Raw genomic sequence first — 15,025 nt, forward strand, 5'->3', positions numbered from 1 at the left:
CATATATAAAGGTTGAGGATGAACACGGATGCTGCCACTTTCATTTTTGACAAAAACCATCTGAAAAGTTACATTTTTTGGCATATTTGATAGATTTTTCACATTAACTTGAATCGGAGTGTTTTCAATGACTAAATCAGTTAAAATCTTTCACATAAACTAATTGAATCAACTGAAATAGACACTTAAATGTTAATAGACCAGCGGTAGAATCAGAAAAAAAAATAATAAGTGTTTAAAAAGTGTCCAAAATCTTTTTGAAGACAAAATCGGCCCTTACCAGACCCCTTTCAATTACTTCTCGATGTAACATTAGAAAAATCAAAAGGGAGATTACATCAATAGATATAAACAATTCACCAGAGTTTCATGAGAATTGCTGAAAGCATTTTTGAGTTATTGTCTGAAAACTGGAAAAAGCCCCCATTTGTAACGAATAAAACTCCATAACTCAGATATGTAAAATCATAAATTTATAAAATTCTAAAAGGAGCTTACTTCAATAGATGTAAACAGTTCACCAAAATTCCTTGCTTAAGTTGGTGAAAGCATTCTTGCCTTATTGTCTGAAAACTGGAAAAACCCACCTTTTTTATGAATAAAACCCTCTATTAACTCAGAAACATAAAATCCAAAATTTATAAAAATAGAAAGGGAGCTCATGTCAATCAAAATTATTAATTCACCAAAATTTCTTGTAAGTTGCTGAAAGCATTCTTGATTTATTGTCCCAAAACTGGAAAATCACTTTTTTTTTTAAATGAATAAAACCCCATAACTGGGGAACATGAAACCTAAAATTTAGAAAAAAAATGAAAATGAAATCACGTCAATAGATATAATCAATTCACCAAACTTTTATGCAAATTGGTTAAAGTGTTTTAGAGTAAATGTCCGACATGTTGACAACAGATGGATATACAGACAGACAACCATAACACGTCCTGTAAATGGGCTTATAAAAAGTAATGTTTGTTGATGATTTAAAGTAACAACGCTTGAACAGGACTTTGTCAGGAAACTTTTGTTTCCTTCTGTTGGATTCAAATGTGAAAGTACATGAAGGACACTAGATGCCAAATAGTATGGAAAAAGGGATAAAAAAAGTGTTTGATGTTGATCAGACTGTTAGACACATTTTTTTAAAGAATAGTACAACTTTGAAGAAGCAACTAAGTAACTTTTGACTGTCGATGAGTAGACCAGAATAGTTTCAAACTATATAACTGCTTTTACAAACACTTTTATGACTCATATTAGTATTAAGCTAAGTGCTTGAACCAAAGGCAAAACAAACCTAGTTCCAACAGATATTAAATGACTCACTCACAGTAGGTAATTCACATTAAGGCATTAAATTATAAGAATTTCAAGACTTGTCAGGATTTAAATTTTTTGGGGGAGTATCAACAGTATTCTCCAATTAAGCTTGTACAAGTTATCTGGGTAAAGTGGTAACAATGCATTCCAATGTTTCAGATTCTTTCAGTTACCTGCCTATATAACTCTTATTCATTTAAAACTTTCATCACGAAATCTTGCACACCAACAATGCTATTTTTGCGATGGACAAAAGATCAAATTATGATTTTAAAAGCTTATAATAAAAGAAAGATATATTATTTTTTTCACAATTTTCATTACCATAATAAACAATGACAGATATTATAATTCTGCAGGAAACAAATGTTTGGTAGTTAAAGTTGAAATGGTCTTAAATTTTAGAATTTATAAAAAAAAAAAAAATCAAACCAAGGGGAGATAACAACTATATAAACTTAACCAAATGTAAATAAAATATTCACCACGAAATATTTGTCCTCAAAACTATAATATAAAACACCAGATGCTCCGCAGGGCGCAGCTTTATACGACCGCAGAGGTTGAACCCTGAACGGTTGGGGCAAGTATGGACACAATATTCAAGCTGGATTCAGCTCTAAATTTGGATTGTGATTAAATAGTTGACACAGCATACGTTTCTGACACAGAATTAATGTGGTCTAATTAAATTAAAATTTTTGCCTTTGAGCAATTCACTATGATGTTGAATATTAATCCTCTCAAAAAAATGTTTGAAGAAATTTTCTTTTTAGGCCACACCAATTTGATTCCTTGTTCGACGGACCCGCCCGCACCTATTTTTTTCAAAACATATTTTTTTTTTTTTTTATATATTGCGGCTTCCCGCATCCGGAAATGTAATCATGTCCATTTCCCGCACCGTTCTTTTTGTAAATATCATAAAAAGATATCAACATTTGTTTTAAAATCACAGTCTAACCTGTATATAACGACTTTAAACATAAAATCCCCCACCACAAGGTGTAAATATCTGTGAGAATATTTGTTTCAGCATGAAACCTATTTATCCAAACAGGGAGTGCTCCGATATAAATATAACGACGCGGAAATACCTGTAAAGAACAAACAATTGGTTTCTTTCCCCCTTACTTATATTCCCTATCAAAACATGTTTGCTGTTAGAATAAAGTACGAAGAACTTCTGAAGGATTTGCCTTCAACTGCAATTATATTGTATGCTGGCGAAACAAAACTATCTATAGTCACTGCATGTTTATGCACCTGTCCTGATTGATTCAGGGGCCTGTCGTTCAGCAGTTATCGTTTGTTGATGTTGTTCATAATTTGGTATTTTCCTGTTTGGATATATATATAAATTAGACCGTTGGTTTTCCTGTTCGAATTGTGTACGCTAATAATTTTGGGGTCCTTTATAGCTTGCTGTTTGATCTGTATCAAAGCCCTGTGTAAAAGGCCGTACTTTGACCTGTGTTTGTTATAATCAGGTTGAGAACAACCCTCCCTTAGATAAGGGGTCATTTTATTGATGTATACAAAATTCTTGGACATGTTTTGACCATTTAATACCAGATAGATATATAGTTCTTTGAGAAAATATGAGCTCTTTTATACAAACAAATATATTATAACTTATATTGATCCCTCATAAAACATGTAAAAGGGATATTTATAACATTAAGGGGTTGCCCCCAAACTGATTATGACTTGAATGGAGAATTGTCTCATTGTCAGTCACACACACATAGACCAGATTTAACTATATCTTGGTGAACAGGGAAAAATTACATTAGAAATTAAAGAAATGTCAACGTACAAGTGATAAATCAAGTTTTAATATTGTCAAAATTTACTTTTTAATGTTTACAAAAAAAAAATATAATCGCTCGCCTTTACTTTTCAAGCTTCGCCTCAAAAATTTGCAAATTAAATATTTTTTTATTAAAATTTTCAAATCGCTCGCTCGCCCCATATTTTGGAGTCCAAAAATCCGTAGAACAAGAAATTAAATTGGTGTGGCCTTATTTATGAAATCTGAAATGAAAAAAATTGACCCCCCCTAAATTTTTTTTTCACATCCCCCTTTCCCTTATTCCAAAACTGATCTCAATTCAAATTATAATGGAGTTTGCAACAATAACTACTCATTTAAATACATATTCAAATGTAAAAAAAGTGCTTGTTATGACTGAATGGTAGATTCTTTTAATTTATCAGTTGGTAGTAAAAGTGAATATACATTGTATATTGTATAAAACAATGATTTAAGTTGATTCAACTACTATTCTGGACAAAGAAAGATAACTCCAATTGAAAATTTCTTGCTATTGCGCAATACTGTGCACTTGAAAATATTTGCTATTGCACAATACTGTGCAATTGAAGATTTCTTGCTATTGCAAAATACTGTGCAATTGAAAATTACTTGCTATTTCACAATACTGTGCAATTGAAGATTTCTTGCTATTGCTGAATACTGTGCAATTGAAAATTTCTTGCTATTGCACAATACTTAATATAATAATTTTGGACCACGATTTGGACCAACTTGAAAACTAGGCCCATAATCAAAAATCTAAGTACATGTTTAGATTCAGCATATCAAAGAAGCCCAAGAATTCAATTTTTGTTAAAATCAAACTTAGTTTTATTTTGGACCCCGATTTGGACCAACTGGAAAACTGGGCCAATAATCAAAATCTAAGTACATTTTTAGATTCAGCATATCAAAGAACCCTCAGGATTCAATTTTTGTTAAAATCAAACTATGTTTAATTTTGGACCCTTTGGACCTTAATGTAGACCAATTTGAAAATGGGACCAAAAATTAAAAATCTACATACACAGTTAGATTCGGCATATAAAAAAAACCCAATTATTCAATTTTTGATGAAATCAAACAAAGTTTAATTTTGGACCCTGATTTGGACCAACTTGAAAACTGGGCCAATAATCAAAAATCTAAGTACATTTTTAGATTCAGCATATACAAGAACCCCAAGGGTTCAATTTTTGTTAAAATCAAACTAAGTTTAATTTTGGACCCTTTGGACCTTAATGTAGACCAATTTGAAAACGGGACCAAAAATTAAGAATCTACATACACAGTTAGATTCGGCATATCAAAGAACCCCAATTATTCAATTTCTGATGAAATCAAACAAAGTTTAATTTTGGACCCTTTGGGCCCCTTATTCCTAAACTGTTGGGACCAAAACTTCCAAAATCAATTTCTAACCTTCCTTTTATGGTCATAAACCTTGTGTTTAAATTTCATAGATTTATATTTACTTATACTAAAGTAATGGTGCGAAAAACCAAGAAAAATGATTATTTGGGCCCCTTTTTGGCCCCTTATTCCTAAACTGTTCGGACCTCAACTCCCAAAATCAATCCCAACCTTCCTTTTGTGGTCATAAACCTTGTGTTTAAATTACATTGATTTCTATTAACTTATACTACAGTTATTGTGCGAAAACCAAGAATAATGCTTATTTGGGCCCTTTTTTGGCCCCTAATTCCTAAACTGTTGAAACCAAAACTCCCAAAATCAATCCCAACCTTTCTTTTGTGGTCATAAACCTTGTCAAAATTTCATAGATTTCTATTTACTTAAACTAAAGTTATAGTGCGAAAACCAAGAAAATGCTTATTTGGGCCCTTTTTTGCCCCTAATTCCTAAAATGTTGGGACAAAAATTTCCAAAATCAATCCCAACCTTCCTTTTGTGGTCATAAACCTTGTGTTAAAATCTCATAGATTTCTATTCACTTTTACTAAAGTTAGAGAGATTTTCTATTTTTGCGGTCGTATAAAAATGGAGTGCACTGATCTTCTCAATGCCTTTGGTATCGATAGCGTGGAAAATTAATACGCAAACACACGTATGTAATCAGAGAGATAAAGCTATTAATAGGACTAGGTCATGCAATGTCGTCATACAAAACTAAAACATACAATGTATACTATATAACATATTTATAGACCTACATTGTATTCATGATTATTATCAGAGACATATATGTGTATATATGTCTCTGTTATTATCAAACCTTTAAATCTCAAGTTTATTTATATAATATCTATTGATTCAAATGTAGACATTATGTTAATATGTTTTATGGTGATCGACAATCTCACAGATTTTTTTTTCTTTTTGCTCTATCATCATGAGTATCAATTATCGATTAAAATTAAACAAGAAATAATCATGTTTAAACATGCCAAACTGTACCCTAGTTAAAAGTATTAATATCATGAATATGTTTACAAAATAATCTTCGTTTCACACTTAACAATCAATGAATGTGATTTTGCACTATTATCGTAAACAATGAAATCAAGGTTTAAATAAAAGATTGGCCACACCAGAGTGTATCTAATTTAAATAGTAATAAGTCTATGAATCATGGCTTGAATTATTACTATAAATAATAGAAACTGTATCAGTCCCACATGAATGTATGGTCAAAAAAGTTTGTCTCCTAACAAAAACGGGGAAATATAGAATTCGACCTCACTAATCTATAACAAATAAAAAGAACATGCATCTTGTCCATACCAAAGCAATGTTTCAAGACAGACAATGACAGAACAATTAGCAATGTTAAAACAGAACATGGATCATTGTCCATACCATAGCAAATTCCAGATAGCTCTTCATTTTCGAAAACAAATTTTATCTATGCTATCATGTTGTAGTCAAAATTTGTTATCATGTTATAGTCTTGATGACTTTGGTGTATAACGTGTGGGACCTCTCTACCATGCAGAGTATCGGTTCTTTGGTGTATAACAGACCAAGCGGGAAATCGAAAACGTTATTCCCTTTATTCCGCATCCTAAGAATATGTAATAAATAGAATGAATTATCTAAATACCACAAAGAACAAAAGGGTTATCAACGGCCTGTTAGTGTGACTTATTAACAGGATATATCATCATACAAATGTATATCAATATAAGAACGAAAAACCGAAATAGTTTTAATATTAATCTAGGTAAGCATGGTAAGAAAGTGAGTGCGGTTTGATTTATTATGTCTGTTTAGTTCACGCATCATTGTAAATATAACGGAATTTGATGAGACTGTCGTACAAAGTGAGAGGTTTAGCGCTATAAAACCACAATCCACCATTTTGTACATAAGAAAATGCCTGTACCAAGTCAGGAATATGACAGTTGTTGTCCATTCGTTTTTGATGTGTTTTGTCATTTGATTTTCCGATGTGAATAAAGACTTTCCGATTTGTTTTTCCTCTGAGTTCAGTATTTTTGTGATTTTACTTCTTTTTTTTTATAACTTAAGTGAGCAAACTCACATATTTTAATGAGTCCATATTGCCTTTGAAAAAAGAGGGGTACATGGATTCAGACCTTAAAAATAGACTGTTATCACAGAGATATGTCTCGCTTTTTTGTGAATTTGATAATGCAAAAGTTGAAATTAAAATAGCAACACTTTAACATGTAAGTTTTGCAAATATTCAAAGTCAATAAACCATGACTAAAGGAAGGTGGCTAAGCAATCTCCATGGAAATATAATGTGCCAAAGCTTAGCGTGACAGCTGCATACAAAATGCCATTGACTTATCATAAGCAGTTCCCTTTAAACAAACCTAAACACAAACTAATACATACATGTCAAGGCTTATGCCCGCGTCACACTGTCCCGATTTTTATATACGATGGACACCCGAATGCGAAAATTGTAAGTTCGTACGAAGTTGGTCCCGATCTCGTTAAAATACCAAAAAGTGACCGAAGCAAGTACGATGAATAACGAAATCTATACGATGGTGCCGAAACTATATACGATAGCAAAAGATGGACATACGAAGGTTAACCGAAGACGGGTATTTAAGCCTCATATCTCAGCCAAAGCCTACACCATGGATCACGAAGGCTACACGATGGATTACGAAGGCTACACGATAGATTACGATGATGGCGCGATGGCCATACGATGTCTAAAACATACGAACAGAATTTCGATAACATATCGTTTCTGTACAAGTCTGCCATGCATGGCGGGAAATCGATCTTTTTGTCTAATTCTTATGAAACTTAGTTTATTATCCCCTCGCCTACTACATGTAAGTTGCGTGTAGATAAAATTGTTCTGGACACTCTAGAACCAAAATGCTCAAAACTTGGTATGGTGTTACTCGTTAAGAATATCTTAAGCGCTATTGACTTTAAAGTTCAAAGGTTAAGGTCACAGTGGCAGTTGTAATACAAGGCAATATCACCCTTGTGGACACTCTAAAACCAATATGATTCAAAAGATTTTCACCACATTTGGTATATTGTTCCTCCTTGTAATGATCTGGCATTTTTTACGTTCAAGGCCAAAGGTCAAGGTCATCAAATGGACTTGTTTTTTCTCCTTGAAATAGCATAATACACAGGAAATTGGTTGCTCATTTTTTTACCTGCTGGTTCTAAAGACAATATTAAAGGTATTTCCAGTTACTGAATGTTTTGGTTGATTTCTAAAAAAATAGTTTATGTATCAAATATGCATATTCAATTTACCATTTTCTGCATATGTCATATACAAATATAGTGTCCATATTTGTCCCCAATATGTTACATACGAGGGGATGCCACGCTCGGCATTGCCTTGTTTAAACTGTAAAATGTGTGCACTAGACTGAATAATCACCCATAATTATGCCCATGTTTACTGATCTATCTTAAAGGTAAGGTAATGGGTTCGTTGATCCCTTTTATTCAAAAAGAGCTCTTTCCAGGAGAATATCATAGTAATATAGACAAAAGGAAGGATGTGAGAGAAGCAACAAATGCGGCAAAATATGACATATAGAAAACTAAATGGTTATGGAGTAAACATTCGTGTGACAACAACTCAGACGATACATATTAAATCAGAATAATGAAGAAAAAGTTGGTTTCCCTATATACGTGTACCTGCAGTGTTGGTGTACGAGGCGCGTTTGTGATTTTCATTATGTTACTATTGACAAAAAATAATATTTTACTTGTAAAAGTAAATCCTGAGCCTGTAATAGCTGCTCTTCTTGTTCCATTTGAATTAATAGAAACAACGCTGTCGCCTTTCTTGTCCTAATAGAATTATATGATATGAGCTCCATGTTTTGTGAACGTCTTTCTTAACTGTCGTATTAGACTGACCAGTGCATATCGCGCATGGCACTTTAAATGTATTTAAGCACGAAAATTAACTTACATTTAGCTGGATTTATTGCCGTCGTAGTTCCATCTTGTCGCCTTCGTACTTTAATTCGATGGCAACACGACGGGATTACGAGGTCTTCACGAAGTCGTGTTGCCATCGTAAGACCTTCGGGTAGCTTCGTGATTCATTCGTGTAGACATCGTAATGCCAAAACTGCCCGATGGAAACGATGGAAACACGAATGCAATACGATGTACAAAGATGCATTCCCGGTGACATTACGATTGTGAGGATGGTGATACGAACTCAATACGAACCCTCAACATCGGACGCACCTTCGGGGATTTTTTAACATGTTAAAAAATTTAGAACTCTTCCCGAAGTTGTCCCCGAAGGCTAGAAAAAGTGGTCGATGGTTCTACGATGGTTAAAGATGGCACTACGAATAGCCCGATCTGGATACGATCAGTCCCGATTTTGAAAATTTCCATTATCGTGTTGGCATCGGCGTAAAAATCGGGACAGTGTGACGCGGGCATTAGCAAAATTTCAAAGTCAATTAACGATAAATATCTTTAACCAATGAATTCAAAATACCAATATGTTTATTTAGATACAATTTAACAAATATATACTCAATAAGCTTCATGTATATCATTAAATAAAGAAATATAAAATGTATAGATTTAAACAAGGGAAATAACAATGACATAATAATCCTAACTAGCTGCCACACACCCCTAAGACAAACGATACATTTCATAAATATAGTCTGCACAAACAAATGTCTATTAAATTGCTGTGCAAGCCACACTTAACACGCAAAAGGCAAAAGTGATTAGTCATGTATTTACATTAAATCAAATATATATCAGTCGAAGTTAAATAACGAGACAGTTAGATTGTTCAAGTGAGACCACTGCAGCAATCTCCTACACATGTCTGGACCGGGCTCTCTCGTAGAGCTGTCATTGGGCTCCCCCTTATAATATTTCTAGTTGCGCCACTGACTAGATCTATACATGACAAATAAAAAGAAGTGTTTAAAAAAGTTATTAATCGATTGAGAGAAACAAATCCGTGTTACAAACTAAACCCGAGTGAAAAACACCAACTAAAGAGAAAAACAAAGAAACAGCAAACAGCAATCGTTAACACACATAGAAACGAATTATCTGATAACAACTACTATATTCCTGACTTAGTACAGGACATTTTGGGAAAAACATGATAGGTTAAACCTGCTGTAATGGCATGCCAAACTTCCCGCTTTATCACAAAGTTGAAATATCGCTTAAACAGAAATACATATATATTGACTTCATAGATATATTGTCTTTACATATTTTGAAGAATATATACGGTTTTTAAGGGGAAATGTGGCAATGGAATCGCACATCCTGTAGTTTTTCGACAAAACAAAGGATAAAGCCTGTTTATTTTTAATTTATTTACCCCTCCCCCTTTTCTGTTTTCCCCCTAAATAACAAACAAATATTGGCTTGTTCACCTCTGAAATCATTTTCGTACATTGCATCATCTTCAAATCTTCACTGAACACATGAACCCAGCAATGCTTGATCATGTTGGTCAAAATTAAGAAATAAGACCAGATAATAAAATAGAGATCACTGATTTGTACTATGGTATCCATTGAGGGCAAAACGTGCAGGTTACAAGAGCGCAATTATTTGTTTACATTTTCAAGTTTTTTTTACCCCAAGATGGTATTCAGAATAGTATTGAATATTGTAGTCTAAGAATAGTTCCTTTTGCCAAAGTAGTAATATTATCATATTTTCAAAATTTGGAAAAACTATAGCCTGTTTCAAAAACGTGTTTTTTTTCTTCAAGAAATGGTTTCATATAAAGCCATTCTTCAAAATTCGATGTAGCTTTTCCATATCAGAACGGTTTTGACGACAATATGATCAGTGCTGGATGACCTTCAAAAAATTAGGCCAGTAAATTAACATTATCTTCATGTCTCTTTGACCAGTACCGTATTTGGTGAAAAAATCAGTTCCAATGTTGGGCCTGATCGGCGTGCAAAAACTAGTTCTCCAAATTCAGAGAGTGATCATATATTGTTTTGAAGATACGATATCATCTAGATAGATGCTTGTGCGACTTTCGGCCCGGGCGCTTAATTTTCGGAATTTTTTTTCACTACCATATAGGTTACAAGAGCCCAATTATTTGTTTACATTTTCAAGTTTTTTACCCCTAAGATGGTACTCAGAATAGAATCCTATACGGCTTCTGATTGGTTGATACAGGATTGGAATTACATTTAATCGAAAGCTTATCCAATTAGGTTTAAACATTGCCGAAAATCATATTCACAGTTGACGAAGTATAGAAAATATCTTCCATTTCTGAACGTCGGAGCCATTAAAAATATGCCTTTTTCATTAAGCGAAAAAAGTAGACGATTTTTTTTCAACTGCATTTTAAGTCAATTTGAACCACATGACCCTATATATATTTTTTGGTTGTAATGCAACACTGGCATTTCTGGTAACAGAAAAGAGGGACGAAAGATACCAAAGGGACAGTCAAACTCATAAATCTAAAACAAACTGACAACGCCATGGCTAAAAATAAAAAAAGACAAACAGAAAAACAATAGTACACATGACACAACATAGAAAACTAAAGAATAAACAACACGAACCCCACCAAAAACTAGGGGTGATCTCAGGTGCTCCGGAAGGGTAAGCAGAAACTGCTACCCGTTTTTCCCTAGTTTGTGTAGTCTTCGAGAAAAAAATACGGAACACTAGTGGTACCCTATGGAAAATGCATTACGAATAATTGCGCTCTTTTAACCTATAGAGAAATGACACTTTTTTTTAATAAGGCTTTGAAAAATATCACAAATAGTCATTTTGATTGCAAAAAATGTTAAACAGTGAGAAACGGGGTCAAATGGACTTTTCATCAAGGCAGTGGCTATTCGTCCGGCTAGTCGGACAAATAGTCAAAAATGTCTATTCATCCGGCAAGCCGGACAAATAGTGTTTTTACCGTTTTTCGCTATTTGTCCGGCCAAATATAAATGATGAAAATATAACGTTTTAAAGGTTTTGAATGAAGCACGGGTTGTTTTAAAATATGTTGTCTAAGGCAACAACCATTTTCTTATCTGGGGGGGGGGGGGGGGCTGGGATTTTTATTATGTTCCTAAATTTTTTTTCAGAACCTTCCTCCGATAAATTTTTTTTTCTTATGAGAAGGAAAGCAAAATTTTTTTTCCTGTAATGTGGAACAGAAATACATTTTTTTCCCTCAAAACCATAAAATTTACATAGAATTCATTTTAATTTTTTAATTGATGTAAAATGTAAAGTGCATTGCTCTGTCTATATCCTGGCATTGGCTGTTGTCTCTGTTGGTTTTTTTTAGCCCACTTTCTACATTATGATATTCTCTGAGTTCGTCATACAGGTACCACAGTCCTTGAATTTTAATACTGCAATTGAAGTGGCCACCATTGCCATATGTAAGAGTGAGTAGCTCCAAATTATAAACATCCACTGTTTCCAACTATGATAATTGATATTCCATTGAAAAAAGAGGTATAAAAAATGATACAGAATGATACAAAGGAAAATACTACCAGTATACAAGTCTGTGTCATACACAATCAGGGCTACTTTAAAAGACTGCTTTAATATGATACTATATCTATCCCTGTTATAAAATGACCATATCATGTTTATAATAGTTGCAGTTTTAAGTATGTCTTAATCTAGTAGCATACATGCGGGAGATTTGGAATGCTTTTGAATATTTCTGGATCAAACACTATTACAGGAAAATTCAAAAAGTGATAAGGTATAAATATAAATCTTAGCTTAATCTGTAGACTGGACAGATGTTTATAATCTGCTGTTTCACTGTCTCAACTGTTGTTATTTACACTATTCTCAACTTCAGCAGTGCAAAAATTTTTTTCAAGCAGGTGACAGTATAATTTTTTTTTCAGCTACAGTGCAAAACATAATTTTTTTTTCGTTCAGCTAGGCCATCAAAATATTTTTTTCAAAAAAATCCCAGGCCCCCCCAGATAAGAAAATGATTGTTGCCTAACCTCGTTTTATGAGAAAAAAAACTCATTCTAATAAAAAAAAATAAACTAAACATTTGATTCAGATTTTTTTTTATTCTAATATTCTAAAGGAGCTTGGGTATTGGATTTCCTGTAAGGTAAATAGTCGGGCCAATCATTATTGGCTTCATCTATGATTTCAAAAGATCCTGAATTTATAGTTTCAGTGAAGTTTGGTTAAAGTAAGGTCCTCATATGATTATGCACGATTCTTCGGGATTTTAATTCATATGAAATTTGAGAAGGGCAAGCACGTGTAACCTGTCCTCAAAAGTAGGATTGTGTTTTCGATAAGATTTTTTTAGAAAAAAAATATATATAAGATACAACAGAAAAAGGGGGGATACCCAAACCCTGGTGTCTTATTCCCAGTCCGGGCATATCAGTATGTTCATAGATCTGCGTTGTAGTATAACTAAAAAATAAGGCATCCAAGCAAGCTTGATCTAGTATTTTTTCCGAATGCGTTTTGCCTCCATAAGCTAAATGGGGGTAAATCTCGAGTCAATTTCACCTTAATTTCAGGCTTATCATCCTCACAGTTTAAATAACATGTATACGTGATTGCTCTGGAATCACTCTTATATAATTTTGTTTAAAACAATCACATTCTCTCTGGTTTTCTCTATGACATCTTTAAATATGAATCACGATCTCTAATTCTCAACACGTCCATTGAATACGCGCGTGTGTTATCCGACACCGCGTGTGTTATCCAACACCTCATCCGGGACACTTTCCACGTCACATGACACTTTTATTGATATTGAATATTTGCGCATCCGCACACGGATGGCCGGACGAATAGAGATTTTTAACTATTCGTCTGGCTAGCCGGACGAATAGTCACTCCGTTTCATCAACGTGAACTCATGCTATAGTCTGTTTTCTATTTGTATTTATTTCTATATCTAAATCTAGGGGTGGCTCGAATGTCGACAAAGTATGAAGAGAATAGAATGTTTTTGTGATATCTACTGTTTTTTATTGGAGAAAGCATGTATTTATCTTGAATTTGAAGGTACATTGTGGTTTTTAACCATAATGACAGTGTCTCAGTTGCTGTTCTAGCAAAAAGCTAATTTCGTGAAAATTGGCATAAAGGGTCCCTAAGCAAATACCAACGATTTAGTTAAATTGCAAAGTAGAAAAATTAATCTTGGCATTGAATATTGTAGTCCAAGAATATTTCCTTTTGCCAAAGTAGTAATATTATCATATTTTCAAAATTTGGAAAAACTATAGCCTGTTTCAACAAGAGTGCACACACTGAAATGTCTCGCCTTCTATACTAATCATTGATATTATGTTGATAGTCCTAAGTATAAAGCTAAGCTTTATTACAACTGTCACATAAACTTAACATTAACCAAGATAACTAAACAAAGACCAATGAACCTTGAAAATGAGGTCAAGGTCAGATGAACCAAGCCAGGTAGACATGTACAGCTAACAATGCTTCTATACAACATATATAGTTGACCCATTACTTATAGTTTAAGAAAAATAGACCAAAACACAAAAACTTAACACTGTGCAATGAACCGTGAAAATGAGGTCACGGTCAAATAAAACCTGCACAACTGACATAAAGATCATAAAATATTTCCATACACCAAATATAGTTGACCTATGGTATACAGTATTAGATAAAAAGACCGAAACTCAAAAACTTAACTTTGACCATTGAACCATGAAAATGAGGTCAAGGTCACATGACATCTGCCCGATAGACATGTACACCTTACAATCATTCCATACAACAAATATAGTAGACCTATTGCATAAAGTATGAGAAAAATAGACCAAAACACAAAAATTTAACTATAACCACTGAACCATGAAAATGAGGTCAAGGTCAGATGACACCTGCCAGTTGGACATGTACACCTTACAGTCCTTCCATACACCGAATATACTAGCCCTATTGCTTATAGTAGCTGAGATATGGACTTGACCACCAAAACTTAACCTTGTTCACTGATCCATGAAATGAGGTAGAGGTCAAGTGAAAACTGTCTGACAGACATGAGGACCATGCAAGGTACGCACATATTAAATATAATTATCCTATTACTTATAATAAGAGAGAATTCAATATTACAAAAAATTTGAACTTTTTTTCAAGTGGTCACTGAACCATGAAAATGAGGTCAAGGCCATTGGACATGTGACTGACGGAAACTTCGTAACATGAAGCATCTATATACAAAGTATGAAGCATCCAGGTCTTCCACCTTCTAAAATATAAAGCTTTTAAGAAGTGAGCTAACACCGCTGCCGCCACCACCATAGTCGCCGCCGCCGGATCACTATCCCTATGTCGAGCTTTCTGTAACAAAAGTTGCAGGCTCGACAAAAACATGTTTTTTTTTCAAGAAATGGTTTCATATAAAGCCATTCTTCAAAATTCGATGTAGCTTTT

General features: G+C 33.6%; 1 protein-coding gene across 1 annotated transcript in view; it reads right to left on the minus strand.

The window, feature by feature from the left end:
- Nucleotides 1-6,075, minus strand: part of LOC139517444 (uncharacterized) — a 101,111-nt gene extending 95,036 nt beyond the window's left edge. Inside the window, exon 1 of the mRNA XM_071308478.1 lies at nt 5,960-6,075. Coding sequence (XP_071164579.1) covers nt 5,960-5,986 — 27 coding nt within the window. The 5' untranslated portion in view covers nt 5,987-6,075. The remainder of the gene's footprint in view (nt 1-5,959) is intronic.
- Between the last annotated feature and the right edge of the window lie 8,950 nt (nt 6,076-15,025).

This window comes from Mytilus edulis, chromosome 3 (assembly GCF_963676685.1).
Source record: "Mytilus edulis chromosome 3, xbMytEdul2.2, whole genome shotgun sequence".
Classification (NCBI taxonomy): Eukaryota; Metazoa; Mollusca; class Bivalvia; order Mytilida; family Mytilidae; genus Mytilus; species Mytilus edulis.